The sequence below is a fragment of the Chelon labrosus genome (genome assembly GCF_963514085.1).
Source record: "Chelon labrosus genome assembly, chromosome: 12".
NCBI lineage: Eukaryota > Metazoa > Chordata > Actinopteri > Mugiliformes > Mugilidae > Chelon > Chelon labrosus.
Genome location: NC_140345.1, coordinates 6,656,524 through 6,676,869, shown reverse-complemented (window position 1 = coordinate 6,676,869; position 20,346 = coordinate 6,656,524). Strand labels below are relative to the sequence as shown.

Sequence of the window (20,346 nt, the reverse complement as noted above, 5' to 3'; positions counted from 1 at the left end):
CCACCCCATAGCAATGACACTCCTTGAACAACTCAAAAAACATGAAAAACCGCACAAGGTGTTGACCTGGCCTCAAAATTCACTAGATCCCAAACTGATCAAGTATCTGTGGGATGATCCACAGAGGGGCGGCACAGTGGCGAGGTGGTTAGCACTGATGCGTCACAGTGAGAAGGTCCCGGGTTCAAATCGCAGGTGGAATTTGCATGTTCTCCCTGTGTCTGCGTGGGTTCTCTCCGGGTACTCCGGCTTCCTCCCACCATCCAAAGACATGCTGGTTAGGTTAGTTGGTGATTCTGAATCGGCCGTAGGTGTGAATGTGAGTGTGAATGGTTGTCTGTCTCTCTGTGTTGGTCCTGCGATGGACTGGCAACCTGTTCAGGGTGTACCCCGCCTCAGCTGGGATAGGCTCCAGCAGACCCTGCGACCCTTAACAGGAATAAACGGTTACAGAAGATGAATGAATGAACCCATAGGACCCAAAGGCCCCCACTAACAACATTCTGTTGCCAGACACCACAGGACACCCTCAGAAGGCCCATGTCCATTCTCTGATGAGTCACAACTGTTTTGGAGGCACAAGGGAGACCTACACAATATCAGGAATTTGGTTTTAATGTTGTGGCTGATCTGTGTATATTCATACTTCTTCACCCTTTCACTTTCAGTACTTTTTTTTATCAGGATTTACATCATCAGTCTGCTTCACATCTTTACGCACATTCACACCTGTTCTGTTGAAGGTTGTTGTAATGTTAGTTATTCATGGACTTAAAGAGTCAGTTACACTTTTCCACATTCATACATACACACACACTTTTACAGGCAGCTAGGCAGCAATTCCTTGGGCAGCCAGTGGGTAATCATTATGAACAATGAGGGCATGTTGCTTTGACTATATTGCCATCAAAATATTCAACAGTTGAATAATAAATTGTCCCATAAAGTGTACATACAGTGTATCCTCTGCAGAGCTTTGCATCCCAGATTCAGAGACATTTGTATTCAGAACATCCTCGTCCAAAGTTCACAGACGAAAAACAACGTCCTGTGAAGCAAGGTGGCTTCTGAGGACCCAACCCTTTTCATGCATCCGTGTGTGCATGGACGAAAGCTGTACTTAAAAGTTGCACAACGTGGCCGCACTGTGCACTCAGACATGAGTGATGTTGAGAAATTTGTGTCAAAAATAGGACACTTTAAAATGCACGAGGATGTGTCACACAGTGCGTCACAGAATGACTTAACGTTGAGTATCAGTGGGATCACGTTTAAAATGCCATGCTTCTAATATTTTTTTTTTCTGTGTAAAATGTCAGCTTAACCTACTGCACCTAATTTGTTTACAATATTGTCATTATTACATGCCAAATAAATAAATAAATAAATAAATAAATCAAACCAGCTCTGGAAACTGACGAGCCATATACCACCTCTACTACCGACTTGAACCTAAGGCTCTGTTCGAGATGCTTCACAAGTAACACTTATGAATGGCATAATTTTGGTGCCGCTTAAAATTGCACAGTATGCCTTGATTACACACAAAGCCAAAGAAAAGTAAATGAATATCAAAAAGGCAAACGACTCGACCCAGAAGATCACAACAGGACCAGATCTCTAGAGAGAGAAAAGGAGAGAAATCACAGACACAGAGGAGGAAAGACCAGGAAGCATAAGTGTTAAAACTATGTATGTTTGGTTCCTTCGAGGCTGACTGCTACGTTGTCCCCATACCAGACATTCCAGAGGCAGCATGGCTGGCTTAGTGCTCTGAGTGGCTGATCCCGGGACAGCATGTTCTGCACAGCAGTAATCACCTCAGCCAGCCACAAGCAAGGCAGAGCACCGCATGAACAACAAGACAGAGAGCTTTGCGTCTGTCCATTTGCACTCCAAAAAAGTACCCTGGAATTTTTTTCAAATGAGGAGAGGGACACACATTTCTGCCCATTTCTTTGGCCCTTCATCTTTAGCTGTCCCTCACAACCCTGTTGCGCAGTTCATCCCTGTACCCCATTCTGCCAAGTGGGGTTAGTACTGGAGGAATCTGGGGAAGCCACAAGACTGCCCTTGGGAGATCAGTGTATGTCTGGGAAAGCACCTCCCCTGGTCCTCCTCTGTTCTCAGCAAACAACCCACACTCTCTAACAAGCATATGGGCTCCCAATGACACAAGGAAGGAGAGGGCTCAAATCCAAGTATTGGGAACATTTATGAGTAGGCGAAGCTGGATTTCACCCCTTTGTGGCATTGGCCCAAAGTAGGCCAACTTAAAGACTTCCTGCCCCGAACAAGTGCCAGCTTTCTGTGGCATCTTGGTATCTGCGCTGCCAACTTTGAACATTATGTTCAGAGGCAACAAAGACAATTGGTGCCAAGAGTTTTAATTAAGACTATGTTGCGAAATGGAAAGTGAAGGCATGTGCAGGTAATGGCTTCCATCCACATTTCAGAGGTCTCACAAAATATGATTGCCTAAACACTATCTACCATAGCCAATTAATTATATTTAACAGTTAAAAACGCAGAGCAACTAAACGGCCCAGAGAAGGGAATGAGTGTGTGCTGCTCTCATGCGTAAAGCTGAAGTGAGCCTAATTATATTATAATAAACTGATGATGTCAAAGATGTGTAAAGGCTATGCTGTGTGTACTGAAATGGCTTCAAAATCATGGTATGAGACACTGAGCAGCAGAACCAGATTGTACTATGTATTACCTTTTTCAACAGGTGTCTAACATCAGTCAACTCTCAGTGTAAAAAATTAAACATTTGCTGGTTCCAACTTCCCAAATGTGAGAGCTGGCTGCTCTTCTCTGCAATTTTAAGTTGAATACCTTTAGGCTTTGTTCAGTTGGTCAGGCAAAACAAAGCACATAACATCAAATTGCTTGCAAATAATGTTTTTAAAAAATTGTTTCCTGTCATCTCATGGTGTAGATGGTTAATAAAAAAAGAGCTGAACGTAGGTATAGATGGAAAAAGTGAACTGACACTACATTAATAAAAGTAGTTCAGGCTGCAAGTATTATGACCCGATACTAAAAACATTTCAGTTTGATCACTTGTGTAACATAAATCAAACTATATTATGTTTTGAAGGGGGTGTTAGTCCGGTCTCAGTTACTTCCAGTAAGAAGAATATCATTTTGCCTCAAGCAACGAGTTAAATCCATCACTTGTGCAAGACGGTAGTTGGCTACATTCACAATAGCCAAGTAGGCCTGATGCCAAGACACTGATTAGCCTAGCTTTGCCTCTGTTCTCCAGGCAATGTGGAGTGGAGGTGCAGTGGGAGTCCAGCTCATCACCAAAGAGCACAGTGCTAAACACAAGTTTAAGTGGAAGAAAGCCAGTAGACTGTAGTGTAGCCATGCTAGACATGTAAAGCCTTAGGCAAGGAGGCATCTGCTTCTTTAATACATAATTCACTGAGAGCTGAAACATCATGCTGTAGTCTTAAGAGCCCGTAGTCTGCGTCTGGTTGTTGGAACACAAAATCGTCTCCATCAGATAACCCAACCTCAGTGACAAGCAAGTTTGTGTACTAAGTAGCAAACTATGAAATTAGGTCCAATTTGAGCACAGAAGCAAATTTGTCTTCCAAAAGACAAATTAAAAGAATCCCAAAGGGTTTGAAAAAAAAATGTGGTTTCCAAAGATGCATGCAGTGTATGTGGAAGCAATGTCACCTCACTCTTCCACCTCAGCGAGCTTGTCCTCATCAGCCTTGATATGCAGGTAGGTCAACACGCAGAGACAGCCATCTGCCCTCGAGCTCTCCCCTCAGACATGCACATGGTCACTTTACATCTCAACCCCCGCAAATGCATCTTCCTGTTCGAGTATTATTAGAAGCACTCGTGTCCTATTGGCAACATTATCATCATAACTGACAGGATGTGCATTACTTACTTTGGTCTCTGCAGTAGTTAGGCCATAATGTTGTCACACTACCGTACAGGTCTTTTTGGATTTCAACATGAACGTGAAGAACCTGAGGCAGCTGTAGTGCTTTCATGCGTAATAGTCTCCCAGCTCAAGTTCCCATGAAAGAGGCACTAATGGGTTAACAGTAGAAATGAGAGGGGAAGAGAGGGAAAATCAATGCTTTTGTTGAGGGGAAGAAAGAAAGGCTTTCACAGGTCTATGTATCATTAAGCAATTGAGAAAGCTAATTAGAGTGGGGGAAAAGATGTGCAGATCTCACAGCTAATTATTTCCATGGCAACGACAGCTCCTGTAGATGATGTGAGGTACTAACATCCAGTTTGCCCAAATCAAGACGATTAAGAAGGGAAAGAGAGACCCCTAGTGGGCTCCCGCAGACATACCCAGGACAAAGACAATCAACTGGACATGGGAAAAGAACATTGAAACAGTAAAAATAGAACATCATAAAAAAAATAATGAAGTTGAAAGTTAATTTCAGTTGAAATTTTATTCATTTATTTCTTTGTTTTTGCAGAGTTGCACAGTTATGGACTATGTTGACTTTTTATGCACCTGTAAAAGTTTTATGTCAAACTGGCACGGTATTTCATTTTATCCCTTTAGTAAAAAAAGATTCCATATCAATTCATTTAGAGATAAAACAGTTTCTAAACTATTTTACTTAAAACTACGGTCATTGGTAGCAGAGGTTTGAGGTATTTCCACAATATTTTATTTGTAGGTGGGAGATCTTACGTGTGGCTTTGCTTTTGTGCAGCTCTTGTCTGTTGTCATACTTTTTAAATCCAATCAACTCCAATCAGCTGGTTGTAGCTTCTATCATGTTTTGGATCTCCCTCACACATGGACAAATCTCATTGCATGATCTCCCAGGATTTGGTGTGCGAAACCTTACAGATCGCAGCAAGATTTCTACACAGAAAAAAATGTGTATTTATATATAAAAAAAAAAAATAATCACTCAAATCAAGATGACTTTGAACCAGAAAATATATATCTACTTTTTTTTAAACCCAGCTTTATAACAAAACACAAACAAGCAACGTGTCCATGGTAGCCAGAGAGGACTTGTCCCTTTTAACAAACTTCTAATGTCTCTGTTTGCTTGGGTCAATCTTCTCCAGGTGAATCAGGGGTTTGAGTTGCTCACCAAAGCTCCGCATGTCCTCTGAAACAGTATCCTGACCGGCGGGGGCCAACACACTCAGTTCCACCAGATATGAAAGCGACAGAGGCTCCGTGTTCCCAGTGTTCCCTGGTACCAGGATGCGTGACAGCTTGCTAACCACAATTTTCATAGCACCTTTGCGAAATATGTGTCCAGTGGACACAAATTCATGGTCCATGCGGAAGCCCATTTCATTGAGGAACTCTGGAAGGCTGTGAGAGGCAGCAACGTCAACACAGTTGCGTACTAGGGCATGGCGGCTCTTGTCTCCCACTTCAGGTTGGCCGAGGTAGCGCAGGTGCCATGGTGCAGTGGGGTGGGAGATTGAGCGCCGGGCACGCAGAATGAATGGGTTTCCTTGCTGGCCTTTCAGAAGGTAAACCAGTTCGTGATCTGTAAAGGTTTCAGGTTCCATGTTGTCACATAAACCTCGAAGACGATGCAAGAGGCTTTCCAGGGCCTGGTCTAACACACTACCTGAATTCATAAAGCACAGAGAAACAGGCGTATACATAAATAACATGCAGACAATCCTGTGTCATCATCAGGACTGCACACACATTGTATTTATAACTGTCAATAAACAAATAGTATTCCCACAAGAATCACTGCAAAAAAAAAATTAAAGTTCAGGCATTCTAGGAACATAAGATACGATAATATCTAAGAGGATGAATGTCATGTAGGAAATACTACAGGCACCACACAATAACTGCAGACATGTAATAAATCCCATTTAAATCCAGGATAATGATTTGCTGTCGTGCAGTTTAAGAATGACTCTGGTCCAAACTTTCCAAAAGTTTTCAGTGGCAGTGGGCACACAATATTTTGCCATTTTATGCAGGAGAATACATTCATTATTTATGTATGTAAACTAATTGATTATTTCTGTCTGAGAAGTGTTTACACCTAACATATGTTACCTTGTAACAGATACTCCATCATATTGATTGTGCCCCCGGTGACAGGCATGACAGTGACAGGAGGAGCCTCCATCTTTTCTCAGGTTTGCTGAGCCTGAAGAAGAAAAATATTGTCAGCTACCTTTATGGCCGTTTGTATTAAGATGATCATGTCCCATGGCAATATGCATGCTCATAGCTATGGCTTAATGTGACACTCGCTAGACCTAAGCCACCATTCACTTTAACTTGTTAACAGTAATCACTTGTTGTGCAAAATGTCGACAAATAACCTTTGTATTTGACTACGCAAACTTCTAGCTCGCTAATGCTAACCAGTAAACAGTGGAGGCTAATATATAGCGGGTTAAGCTAGCGAACTCCCGTCTTTTCACACGCAACAACTGAATTCTTACCTGAAAATACAAAAGCAGCTGTTCACCCGCTGGGATAAATGATGATGAGCTCGTCGTCGACGGAGCCTTCACACCATTAACCGAGGTAGCCTAGGCTAATGAATAAACACACCGCTTGTAGCTAGCTACCCAGTTAGCTAGCAGCTAGTAAAATTTCATATTAACAGTTAGCTGCAATATTATTTGTTCAGCATATATATTACAACTTGCTCAGCTGAAGGTTCATTGAAGTGGATTTCTGTCTGTAAAATAAAGAAATGATGAGAACAAAAGTAGCCAGACGGAAACAACTTCTTCTTCTTCTTCTTTGTTTTTAATGCTGCAAACCAGCTTAAAGGTGCATTACCGCCACCAACTGGACTGGAGTGTGGAACACGAAAAAAAGACTACCGATGCTTAAAGTGTCACGGCAAAACAGTAAAGTCGACAAGTCGCCGATCACGTGACAATAACAGCACAGACTCCAAAAGGCAGATGAGTGTAGTGTTATGCAAAAAAGACTCGCTGCCCCTCGGCGATCATCTTCATGTTCTTTATTGGCTCTCAGTAAACATAACACCAAAATGTATGGCGGCTGTGTTTTTCGCGGGGCTGGACTGACTAGTGTTACAACATAAAAGGTCCGGCTTTGTACAACCACTATAGTTCCCACGCCCGGGATAACCCATTGGGATAACCCCATATAACACCATTACAACACATCAGCCTTTCCTTGAGTCATTTTAAGACATGTGCACAGAATGTATGCTATATTGAAACACATCAGCATTAATTATTGTTAACAACCAATTCGAAACAACATCGAATTTACTAACATCCATATTTTCAGGTGTACAGCTCTCTTTTTTTCTTAACTTATTGTTGACAGTAATTTTTTTCTATTAAACAGAACAGTCTCCCTTCATTATAACAGTTATTTCACTTCAGACAGTCTTTGATGACACCATGTAGTGTTATGCAAAAAAAGATTCGCTGTCACTCAGCAATCACCTTTTGGTCCTTTAATGACTAAACATAACACCAGAATCAGTGGCACTTTAGATGAAGCACATTCTACCGTGACATGCAAAATACAGCTCTGCAAAATTATCAGTTCCTCTGACATTACCATTTATAGGTATGTGTTCAAGTAAAATGGACATCTTTTTTTATTGTATAAACTACTGACAACATTTCTCCCAAATTCCATATTCTCATTTAGACAATTTATATGCAGGAAAAAAAGTCAAAGAAGAAAAAAAAAAAAAAAGAGGCAGCGTTTTCAGACCTCAAATAATGCAAAGAAGACAACTTCGTATTTGTTTTTAAACACCACAATACTAACTTTGGAAGAGCTCAGAAATCAATATTTGATGGAATATTTTAATCACAGTTTTAATGAGTTTTGGCATGCTCTCCATCAGTCTTTCACATTGCTGTTGGGTGACTTTATGCCACTCCTGGGCAGGGTCATGAACTGGTGTTCCTTCATCCACACCCTGATTGACCTAGTTGTGTGGCATGGGAGCATTGTCTTGCTGGACAAACTAATCCTCAGAGTTGGAGAACACTGTCAGAGCAGAATGAAGGTAGTTTTCTTCCAAGATAGCATTGTACGTGGCTTCTTTCATGCGTCCTTCGCAAAGACAAATCTGCCGGATTCCAACCTTGCTGAAGGACCCCCAGATCATCAACAATGCACACTCATCTGAAATATGGCAGACTGCATATGGCATCCGCTAATGCTAGCAGAGGTCCCAATCCTGTCAGCAGCATTCAGTTAACAACTTCTCTAAACGCTCTGTGGTAACAGAGAGAAGGAGGTTGCACATCAACAAGTTATTGGTGAATTTCATTGTCTAAAGTTATTAGACCTTTGGCTGCTATACACGGAAAAGGCTTCAAATATATACTGCATATTTTTTATCCCAGCTACACTATCCTTTCATACAACACGTTGTGAAATACTATTTAATGTTATTAATGGTGCCGATTTATATAGACAATACATATCTGCAGCACACAGTATTGATATGCTCAGGTGTTTATGTTCAGTTCTGTCGTGTTCTATTAGTTGACATTGTTGCTGTGGTTGTAGAGCGTGTTTTTTTTGTTTATTTGTTTGTTTTTTTGTCCTTGATGTCAGTTAATGCATACGAGAGATGGAAGTTATGGTAGAGCTGAGAGTTTGCTGACAGTAGCCCTTGTTCGAACTTCAGTTACCTTGCAGAAAAACCTCCGTAGCTTCCTTTATGTGAGACACTACAATATGAATTCAAGTCAAGGTAATATGTCAGGATGCTCCATTAAGATCCTTGTCTGCCCTCATGTAACAGATTATCATTAGTTTGGACCCTCTTAAGATTGAGCCAAAAGTTCAGATTTTTCCAAATTGCTAACAGCCACACTATCCCCATTACTCATGACGGTTAATTCATAATTTCTTTTGACCCCTCCCATTTATCTAATCATGCACATACAAAACTGGGTAGAATAAAACGAATAAAACAAAATATACAAAATATTTTTCATGCTATAACTGATTATATACAGTGTATTTATGTTTAATTACCTGTTATTACAGTCATATTTTATAAGATGATCATGAGTTCAGCAAAACCTGAACTCCAGAACAATACAACTGTAAATTGCATGAAATGGTGTAAATAAACATTACAAAGTGTTCCTACAAAATGGAATTAAGTCGAGGAATAACATAACAAACTGGAAATACTCCATTTTTAATTAATTGAAGTGCATGAGAAAATGTACTGCACTCACTTATGTTGTGTGAACAGTTTTTTCATACAGTAGCTTCCAGCTGAGTAGTACTTGCAAATTAACTGCAGTATGTTACTGAGATCAGGTAAAGAATAAATAAACAATACTTTTAATGATGGACTTTGGAATTCAATCAGCTGTCATTCATCAGTTTATGAATGCTCTCCTTAAGGCGAGAGGCAGGGTACACCATCCATCACAGGGGCCAACACAGAGAGACAGACAACCATTCACACTCACACTCACACCTACGGCCAATTTAGAATCACCAATTAACCTAACAAGCATGTCTTTGGACGGTGGGAGGAAGCTGGAGTACCTGGAGAGAATCCACGCAGACACAGGGAAAACAGTGCTGTGAGGCATCAGTGCTAACCACCTCGCCACTGTGCTTTCTACTGTAATGTATGTAAATGCTATTGATACTCTGCAAATACCCCCTAAACATCCTGTTAAAACTACAAATTATGTAGATTACAAACAGCCCTTCTTTAACTGTGTACATACTGTAGGGCATATGTAGACAGTTAGTGTGTCCAGTGAGTTAACTGTTGTTAAGCCACAGATTACTAAACTGGCTCATTTACTAACGATCTTGGAATGGAAATGGAAACGTTATGACAGCTGGCCACAGAACAAACAGGAAGTTTCAGTAAGACGAGGAGCTGCATAGCCTACCGGCCCTCAGTCTTGAGCTGAGGTGAAAAACTGAAATCAAAAGTGCCATCAAAATGAGATATACAAGGGCTACCGATAGTCCATAACATTTCCAATACATATGGTCTTGTTGAAAGTCAGAAAGTCTGTTTCTCGTCTTAGTCCTGATTTCCTGAGAGCGGTCTGATTACTTGCTTCAAAAGTCCATTTCAAATTGACATGTTCACCTGGACACGCATATTCAAAATGACTGCCTACGGTAATGTAAAATGTCATAGAAATTTCAGTCAGAATTCCTGCAAAAAAACAAACATAAAGAGCTTTGAGGAGGAGTTTAGAGAATGCCTTAAAATCATACAGAACAGAATGAATGCATCATGTTATGTAGATTCTGTCTTGAACGTAGGACAGTTCAAACCTTTCTTTACTCTGATAACTGCTGACTGTTCAATTCGGCAGATGTCTTGAAAACAATATTCACACCAGTACAAGCCTTGATCATCCTCAGGAAAATTCTGGATGAGCAAGGAACGATTTGACATAACTTTCCATCGCTGATAAAATCTGTTATAGTGTTGTAATCCATTCTTGTCTTTAAAGAATCTGGACTTTTGAAAGAGTCCGGGTTCCTGCTGTAGTGCTGACATGGTATCACAGCTTGACATCCCAGAAAGAAATGAAGGTGATTTTCAGCTGTTAAAATACGAGTTTACTGTTAGAGTCCCATGAAAAATGTAAAACATAAACAACAGCAAGTTTTCGAATGTTGTGTGAACTGATTACTTACCGTTTCCTGTCGACGGGGACATGTTGCAAATGATCAATAAAAAACTGAAAATAAAGCCTTTTTGTATCAGTGAAGAATCCATGTCTCTACAGAAATGCTGAACAGAACACCTCCTCGGTGTTGACACCATTACTGCTGATCAAAACTCAGATTGGAGACTCTGCATCGCATCAAGGTTTTATAGAGCACAGAGCATAGAGATTAAATTCAAGTAAACACATAGGATGTGGTTGGACAACTACTTCAAAAGACATTTAGTGTGGGTTATACCCACAATGTGTTTCTGATGGTGGTACTTATTTCACTTTTTGCATTAGCATAAGTGTTGACGTATAGTATGCACACAGCAACAAGTTCTCATTCAGAGGTGTCAAGATATAGATATACTCCCTAATGTATGCTGTGCACACATCAATGAGATAATTTCTAAATTAATAAATTATTTTGAGAAAATTTTAATTTGAGATGGAGACTTTTTTTTTTTACAGATTATTCATCTGCCAAACTTAATCCTATAAGTGGAGTTTGGACTTCATAAAATAAAGGTTTGCAGCAATTGTGTACTCTGACAGCTCAAAGGACATTTCAGTTAACAGAGTGTAGACAGTGGGGACAAGCAATCTTGAAAGTTCCACAGCGGAAAAGTTGACACGACAATGGACTGTGTGAACAACGTATGAATCATATTGGCAAAAATCAGGTTTGAACTTTCTCAACATTGTTGCATTATTCCTTCATGTGCTCTTTGAAGCACAATCTCTACATTAAAAGGCTATTTAACACCTCATCCAGCTCTGAAGAAATGTTTTAGGCAATTGGGAGATTATTTCCAGTCACACAAAACCTTCACTGAGAATTTTGACAACCACCCCTAATGTAACGCTAAAGCCATAAAGTAAACATTAAAACAAAGAGTCCTTCAGCAAATGGTATCACAGAGGATATTTTGTTCTGTTTAAGCAATGGTGGGAAGTGTCTTTAACAAATCTACTCACTTCACTTAATTAACTTAAGTATGCCATTTTATTTAAGTTTTAGCTAACTACATCTAATGTGGAAATTTTACACTGTGGATAAAATAAATCATATAACTAAAGATTAATCCAGTGACTTTGATTCTGGCTGCTGATATCATCCTAAAAGCAGTGTCCAGTGTCTCCACAGTGTTGGTGGATATTCCTAAAGTTTGTTACAGCACGAAAAGCCATTATTTGATCAACAGTGGGTCAACAGCACAGACATTGTCTCCACCCAACGCCCACTGGAAAGTTTGCTTAAATACAAACAGGTCACCTTTTGTGGTGTAGCGTTTAAGTCTCCTCCAGCAGAGCACCATTGACATGGAGCTGACAGAAGCATTCGTGAATTTTCAGCTGGGCTGGCCTCATATGCATTACTTGGTTACTGTCCTCTGTCTGCTGGCAGTCGTCTTTAAACTGACCATGTTTCTCGTCCAAAGAAAGGAAGTGCTGCGAAACATCGAAGCTTTTCCAGGGCCACCGGCACACTGGCTGTTTGGACATGTTTTGGAGGTAACAATTAAGCCAGCAGCAACTGTAGTTTTGAAGCTCCAGCACTTTCAGAAATGTTGTCATGTCAAATAAGAGACACACAGTTGGCCAACATCGCAGTATAGACAGAATATTCAAGTCTGCAGGCTTGTAACTGTAACTGGAATGTTAACCTTACTTGGTTGTGTTTTTTTTTTAGTTCAAACAAGATGGGACAGACATGTGCAAAGTAGTGAAATGGGGACATCAGTACCCTTACGCTTTCCCAATGTGGTTTGGTCCCTCCGTTTGTGTAATCAACGTTCACCACCCAGATTATGTCAAAACCATCCTGACATCAGCAGGTGCGTGATCAATATTTGTATTCATATCAATGTTTTACCAAGCCAGAGGCAAGATTATAGCACACAGAGAGTATTGTAGTGATTTTATTATTTCCTAATAGAGCCAAAAGATGATCTGGGATATGGTTTTATTAAGCCTTGGATAGGTAAGACAGCTTTGCCTTTCTACACAATATGTCGTAATTTTACAGTGTTTTTTGTCATTTCCACTCACACTGTCTGTTTCTGTCTGCAGGAGATGGGTTATTGTTGTCACACGGTCAGAAGTGGTTTCGCCATAGAAGGCTCTTGACTCCAGGTTTCCATTATGATGTTTTGAAACCATACCTTAAGCTGATGGCCGAATCTGCTAAAACTATGCTGGTATGTAAATGGTTTAGTCATGTAAATCACAATTTGTTCAAGATAACTAAAAATGCAAATATCAACACATTGTTGGCCTGTGGAGTACATATTTTAGGTCAATATGTGAAGGAGTATTTTCCCTATCCCACTGAGATGTCACATCTGTTCTCTCACTCTCTTGCCAGGACAAATGGGAAAGTTATGCAAACAGCAATGAGGTTTTTGAATTGTTTGAGCCCGTCAGTCTTATGACACTGGACAGCATTCTGAAGTGTGCATTCAGCTGCGACAGCAACTGTCAGACAGAAGGGTGAGTCATATAAACATTTTTATTTTCAAGTCACAATTTTAGTTCTGTGTTCTTCTGTGTTTCATGCTTCTGTTGTAAATCAAAATCAGTTTAGTTGTCTTAATCATTAGAGGGGGAAATGTAGCTTTTAATGTTTGTCTACATTGTCATTTCAGGGGAACAAATGCATACATCAAAGCAGTTTATGAGCTCGCTCATCTGACAACCCTGCGAGTCAGGACGTTTCCATACCACAGTAATCTCATCTTCTACCTCAGCCCACATGGTTTCAGATACAGGAAAGCACAGAAGGTGGCGCACAGTCATACAGGTTTGATTGATTAATAACAGTATGGACACCTGCCAGATATCAATTGGACTATCACTTTGCAATATAGTGTATCCATCTCAAGAGTAAATCTGCAATGATTAATCCATCACCTTTTTTTCTTTTTCCTAAAGAGGAAATTATAAGAAAGAGGAAAGAAGCACTAAAAGAAGAAAAGGAGCGAAACTGCATACAGAAAAAGAGAAAATTGGACTTTCTGGACATCCTTCTCTTTCCAAGAGTATGCCATGTATTATATGATTTCACACAATTACACATTCTTAGATTGGATTAATCAACTGACAAATTACAAACCTTTAAGTGAGTAAACAGTTACAGGGTGCTTTATAGAAAATAAGAGCATTAAAGTAGCACTAGTCAGCAACGCACTGTGCAGTATACAACCAACTATCAAGGCATAGAGCCCTGAAACAATATATATACCATTAAAAATGATATGTCATGCATACAACTCAGTAGCATAACACTTGAGCAGCATGTGCTATGATAAACGATAAAGCAAGTGCAGATGGCTGTATACAGCATATATATATCCACTCATACAAAGACAGTGGTAAGAGCATTTTTGGCCTCTTGAGCAGAAGTCCAGTGACAAAAGTCCAAATTCCTTGTACAGAGTCTGATTATGTAAGACACAATTTGCTATCCAAAATTTCTGATTCATGTAAACATCCTTAAGCTTCCTGGGCCTGTGTCACTTTATCCTACTCAGCTTGGCATGTCTATGCCTGTCCATGTAAACGTTTAACCTGCAGGCAAAAAGACTGAAGCTTGAAGTCATAGTCATAATAGTAGTAGTAGTGTAAACATGTATATTGCTAATTTATTTTCATGCTTGGGTTTTTTGTGTCTTAAGGATGAAAATCAGCAGGGTCTGTCAGATGAGGATATCCGTGCAGAAGTGGATACTTTCATGTTTGAGGGTCATGACACCACAGCCAGCGGCATCTCTTTCATCCTCTATTGCCTTGCCTGCCACCCAGAACACCAGAAGATTTGCAGGGCTGAGATTATAGAGGCACTGGATGGCAAAGACACAATGGAGTGGTAAGGCCTGCTCAATGAAAGTATTATAATATGGTAACAAGTCTACCACAGTGCTGCAGAAGGTCTAAAAGATCTATACGCACCCATCAGTTCAATTTGGACCATTCCTCTGCTGGCATTAACGGATGCTTTTTCAGATGAGTATTCATTGCAGTAGTACTTTTGTTGTATTTCAGGACTGACTTATATTTTGGGGAGTCTCGCCGTTAGTTGAACTTCGAATTCAAGAGGAGCAATGTGGATTCCGTCCTGGACGTGGAACAATTGACCAGGTCTTTACCTTTGCAGAGTTGCTTCTGGGAACGAGGGAGTTTGACAGTCCAGTCTACATGTGTCTTGTGGATGTGGGAAGGCCTATGACTATGTTCCCCAGGAACTTTGTTGGGGTACTGAGGGTGTACGGGATATGGGGGCCGTTGCAAGCCATCCAGTCCATGTATAACCAAAGTAAGGGCTGTGTCCGTATCCTTGACACAACGTCAAGCACATTTCCAGTGGGTGTTGGACTCCACCAGGGCTGCCCCTTGTCCCCGGTCCTGTTTATGGTATTCATGGACAGTATCTCAAGGTGCAGCTGGGGTGAAGAGGTTGTCCAGTATGGGAGCCTCAGAATTGCGTCCCTGCTTTTTGCAGATGATGTGGTTCTATTGGTTCCATCAGACCATGACCTCAAGGAACTTTTTGCAGCGTGTTGTGAAGCAGTTGGGATGTGGGTCAGCACCTCCAAGTCCAAGGCCATGGTGCTGGAAAATGGTGGATTGTTCCCTCCGGGTTGGGGGTGAGTTCCCCAAGTGAAGGAGTTCACATATCTCGAGGGGCTGTTTGCGAGTGATGGTAAAATGGAGAGAGAGAAGGACGGTGTGGTGCAGCCTTTTGGAGGTTTACCGGGCACGGCCAGCTGGGAGGAGACCCAGAGGCAGACCCAGAACTCACTGGAGGGATTACATATCCCGTCTGGCCTGAGAACGCCTTGGGATGCCCCGGGAAGAGCTAGAATGTGTTGTTGGGGAGAGGGACGTCTGGAGTTCCTTACGTAGCCTGTTGCCACTGCGACCTGACCTCAGATAAGCGGATGGAAAATGAATGAATGAATTATTAAAAACATAGAAGTCATTACGAGCTTGTAAAAAATATTCTTTATGAAGTTGCCATTAGCATGTTAACTTGCACAGGCCAGATGCTAATAATTTAATTGTATACTGGAGTTAAAGTTATAGCGTCAACTATAAATGTTTCAGTAAGTCTAATATAATTTAACTTACCGTTTAAGATGCATGAAGGGCCAAGGTGGTAGACTTCTCCAACTGAAAAAATTTGTGTGTGTAGATGTAGCGTAATCACATCACTAAGGTAATCAGCTAACATCACTGTGATCACCACTGTCAAGTAACTCTGACACTGGACAACATTTTACTCTTCATGTGTGAAAATGAAATAAAATTACTCTTTGGGAGTCAAAATTAAATCTGAAATGTGTAACCCTGAAATTGAAACACTTTTTATTGTGTGGTCACTAACACCCCATGTCTGTCTTCTTATTTTAAGGGAGGATCTCAGTAAAATTCCGTACACTACAATGTGCATAAAAGAATCCCTTCGCCTCTACCCTCCTGTACCAGGAATGTCTAGAAGAACCACCAAACCCATAACTTTCTTTGATGGAAGGACTCTGCCGGCAGGTAGGTGATGTTTGAATCTACAAGAGTCATTTAGGATGTTTATTTTAGTACAGTTTTTAGAAAAGTTATACCCCATAGGGGGAAAAGTTAAGATAATAACTTGAATAGGTTTCCATTGTGTTTCATTATTGAGTGAACTATTTAAAAACTCTGTATGGTTTATCTGTGTTCATTCTATCAAATGTAAACATTTCAGATGTCTTCTCTATGCTTTCATTCAGCTTTTCCCTAAGTTCTGTTGGTTTGTCGCGTGTTAGGCTGCATAGTAAAACACTGGGCAGTCATGGAAGGCAGACTCTCACTTTGTATGTGGACAGCCTCTGCACAATCCTAAACCACACCTTTTTTTCTCGTTTGTAGGCTCTCGTCTTTCAACAAGTGTGTTTGTGATGCACAGAAATGCAACTGTCTGGGAAAATCCTAATGTAGGTCAAGATGACTTGATGATGATCAGTGCAGTCTGCACCCTGCTTATATGTCAAATGTCAAATAATAGAAGACTTTAGTCATCATAGTGACCTCCAGCTCCTACATGTCATTAGGACACAGTAATTATAAATGTGTGATTTACACTGACGTTTTTTTCCACCTTGTGTTATGATAGGTCTTTGACCCACTGCGATTCCTACCAGAGAATGCTTCCAAGAGGTCGCCTCATGCATTTGTCCCCTTCTCAGCTGGTCCAAGGTTTGTATACAGCTGACACTGTGAAACCATATGAATAATGTTCTCAGTTTATAGCTAGTCACTGTCTACTCATTTATCTGACAACAGTCTGAAGTAAGTGAATGTGTAACTTGGCACCAGCTTCTTTTTTAGGCCAGAGTATAGTAGAGGATGGGTGAACTCAGTGTAACCTGATTGATCCAGTTTGAAACAACATTCGATAATACAACCCTTGTTTTCCCTTATGCATTCCTCCCTCAGAAACTGCATTGGTCAGAACTTTGCTATGAATGAGATGAAAGTGGTGACGGCCCTGACATTGAAGCGGTACCAGCTGATAGAGGAGCCCACTATGGAACCCAAGTTAATTCCTAGACTGGTTCTTCGCTCACTCAATGGCATTCACATCAGAATCAAACCTGTAAATGCACAGGGGTAAAGGGAAGTTATTATTATTGTTGTTATTTTAAAATAAAATATGGTTTTATTTGGCACATACACAGTTATACATAGTAGAAAGCAAAAAGAAAGTAAAAGAAAAGTAAAAAAAAAAAAAAAGAACAAAAATGATGGCAGTAGGGAGAAGAGAGAGTGTCCAGGGTGACTGGGCTGTTTCAGGAGCTTCTTGGCCCTTAACCTGAAACCGTTTTGTCCTGCAGGTTGGGGAGGGGGGTTCTCCTTTTGAGTGCCAGGAAGTCCTGCCTGGTGCAGTATCCCATCCAGTGGTGAAGGTGTAACAGTTCCTGAGCACCTTGAGAGGGAGCTTTAAGTCTCTGAGGCGTCTGAGGGTGTAGAAACGCTGTCTGGCCTTCTTCACGATGGTGTTGAGTCCATGACAGGTACTGCAAGATTGTCAGTCCCAAGTATCTGAAAGTGTTCTCTCTTTCCACCTCAGAGCCACTGAGGAATCACTCTTTTCATGAGAAGTTAATGACTGATGGGTCTCCTAAAGTTTTAGATTTGGTAATGCATGACTCCTTGTAGGGTGCAGAGAGACTGCAACAAGGTGGTTGGTGCATAAACTTGGTGAAAGTTTCAAGGAGGGCAATTTAGGCTTAGGAGTCAAAAGTAATACGTGTCCTTTTTATTTACAGTCATATCAACACAAAATCCACACACATACAAGAACAAAACCTCAATAGCACAGTTTGTAAAAATTAAATAGCTCCTTAAACAAAATGGCAACTTAAAATTATTGAAAAACTCGAGTTAAAATCAGGTGATGAACTTGAGTTAATAATCACTTTGTGATTAACTTGAGGTCTGGCAGCTAGAGCTTGCAGGTAGAGGAAGTCTGGTCCAACACACTTTCTAAAATTCTGTGAATATCTCCTTCCAGTCTGTTTTCTGTTGTGTGTGGTTTTCTCCAGCTTTCTAGTTTGATCACTCAGGTCATCCAGTCTTATTGATTATAACTAACAGCTCATTAGCTTACACCAAGACTTGAAAGCTGACTGGCTAAACACACTGTGCACAATGACAAACTCAACAAAGTGTTGTGGTGGTCTTGTGGTCATGGTACATACCATATACTGTGATCACAGCACAGATGTGCGATTCCAGCCACACACAAGTGATGCAGATGACTTCCCGTTGTTTGTCTCACTCTTTGCTTCCTTTCACCTCTGTGCTGTCCACATTTGAAAGAGAAAGGCTTCAAACTCAGAACCAAGAAATGATATCTTGTCACAGCACTTTTATGCTACTGTGTGCAAAGACCCACTTCCTATGTATACTATATCAACTAGTACTACTGCCTGTGAAAGATGTTAACATGCTACATGACTATTAAAACACTCTAAATCCAAAGTCAACAGTTTTTTCTGCCCTTTTATTTTGCAGTAAAGTTGTATTTGTTACTGTGCTAGAATCCATTCTGCTATCTTCTGTTACTGCTTTGCTGTTACAATCCAATTAAATGCCAGACACAGAAAACTGCAAAATCCTCCCATTTACAGTAAATTTGTGCTGGGAAAACAGTCAACAAAATATTTAAAACTGAATTTAGCAAGAAAAAGCAAATAACACAAATGGGATCAGTGTCTGTTAGAACAGGGTTAATGGCTTTTACCTGCATGGAAATTCGGATTAAACTACTAGAAACTTGCAGAACACCACATAGATTCTGGTTAAGGTTAGTGCAACAGGCCATAAACAATGACACCAGCAAAGCTGCAGCATAGCCTCAATGAAAACTCCGACCTTTGTTCACAAGTCACCATCTGCAGCACACTTCAGTTAACACGGGTCACGTAATAGTTATGACATGGCATAAAAATCCTTCTGTGAATAAAAACACTTGATCACATTAGATCAATAAGTTCTGAAAATAAAAAGCAGCCATGTGTTTAGACAGAAATCCCTCTCACATCTAGAGTCTCTGACTTTCTCACGGTATGTTAAAAAAGTAATTTGGAAGAAGAAAATGAGAAAAAAATTTGGTTTACTAAACAAAAATATTATGAAACTGGCCCAAGGGCTATGAAGCTTATGTCTTGGAGACTACGTAAGCAACAAGCAGAAAGAACTGTTCATATAATAAGGAACCCAAAAAACAACAAAGTCTACCATAAGCTTGAAGAAATTCAACAAGCATTTGAAGCCTACTATAAGGACTTATATACTTATATACTTATATACCAAGTACTGCAACGTTTTGGCTTTAATGAAAAATCTGTTCAATGTATTAGATCACTTTATTCAAACCCCACTGCTTGAAAAAGAATCAATGGTTACCTAACACAGTCCATCAAGCTCGAAAGGGGATGTTGCCAGGGCTGCCCGCTAAGCCCCGCCCTCTTTGCGCTTTTTATAGAGCCCTTAGCTCAGGCAATAAGGGAGGACCCAGAGATTAAGGGAATTTCAATTGGAGATAATGAATACAAGATTAGTGTGTTTGCTGATGACATATAGCTCACTTTGACTGACCCACAGAGAAGTGCACCTAAACTGATGTCTCTTCTGAGACAGTTTGACTCATATTCTGGGTATAAACTGAATACACATAAGACCCAGATACTCTCTTATAACTTCACACCAAATACTGACTTGAAAGGCAAATTTGATTTTAAATGGGACACCCCTGCTATTAAATATTTGGGAATTTGGATCCCTAAAGACATCTCCAAAATATATAAGACGAATTACGATCCAGTTATGAAGACAATCAAAGCAGTTCTAGATAGATGGACAGTACTGCCCCTAGACATGTCTAATAGAATTGAAACGGTAAAAATGAACGTCCTTCTCCGGCTTCTGTACTTATTCCAGTCACTTCCTTTAGAGGTCCCCCCAAAGGATTTTAGGGAATGGAACAGAGTGATATCAAGATTTGTCTGGAACAGTAAGAGGCCCTGAATTAAATATAAGATCCTGCAGCTACCCAAAGATGAGGGCAGACTTTCTCTACCATGTGTGGAGGACCATTACATTGCTGCCCAACTAAGACCCCTAGTTTGCTAGTGT

The 20,346-nt window shown here is 40.5% G+C and overlaps 2 protein-coding genes across 2 annotated transcripts; one reads left to right on the top strand and one right to left on the bottom strand.

Annotated features, from left to right (window-relative positions):
• Positions 1-4,446: 4,446 nt before the first annotated feature.
• On the bottom strand, positions 4,447-6,744 carry med18 (mediator of RNA polymerase II transcription, subunit 18 homolog (yeast)). Its single transcript, XM_084556289.1, has 3 exons — positions 6,448-6,744; positions 6,053-6,146; positions 4,447-5,603 (listed from the first exon to the last, which is right to left on the bottom strand). Exons 2-3 carry the CDS (start codon positions 6,123-6,125, stop codon positions 5,047-5,049), a joined length of 630 nt encoding a protein of 209 aa, XP_084412415.1. The 5' UTR covers positions 6,126-6,146; positions 6,448-6,744; the 3' UTR covers positions 4,447-5,046.
• Positions 6,745-11,991: 5,247 nt separating this feature from the next.
• Positions 11,992-17,320, top strand: LOC311497228 (cytochrome P450 4B1-like; the record flags this gene model as incomplete). Its single annotated transcript, XM_084557426.1, has 12 exons — positions 11,992-12,183; positions 12,362-12,506; positions 12,608-12,652; positions 12,742-12,869; positions 13,037-13,161; positions 13,317-13,471; positions 13,603-13,709; positions 14,346-14,536; positions 16,082-16,215; positions 16,576-16,640; positions 16,820-16,902; positions 17,143-17,320. The coding sequence occupies 12 exons, from the start codon at positions 11,992-11,994 to the stop codon at positions 17,318-17,320; spliced, it is 1,548 nt and encodes a 515-aa protein (XP_084413552.1).
• Positions 17,321-20,346: the final 3,026 nt, after the last annotated feature.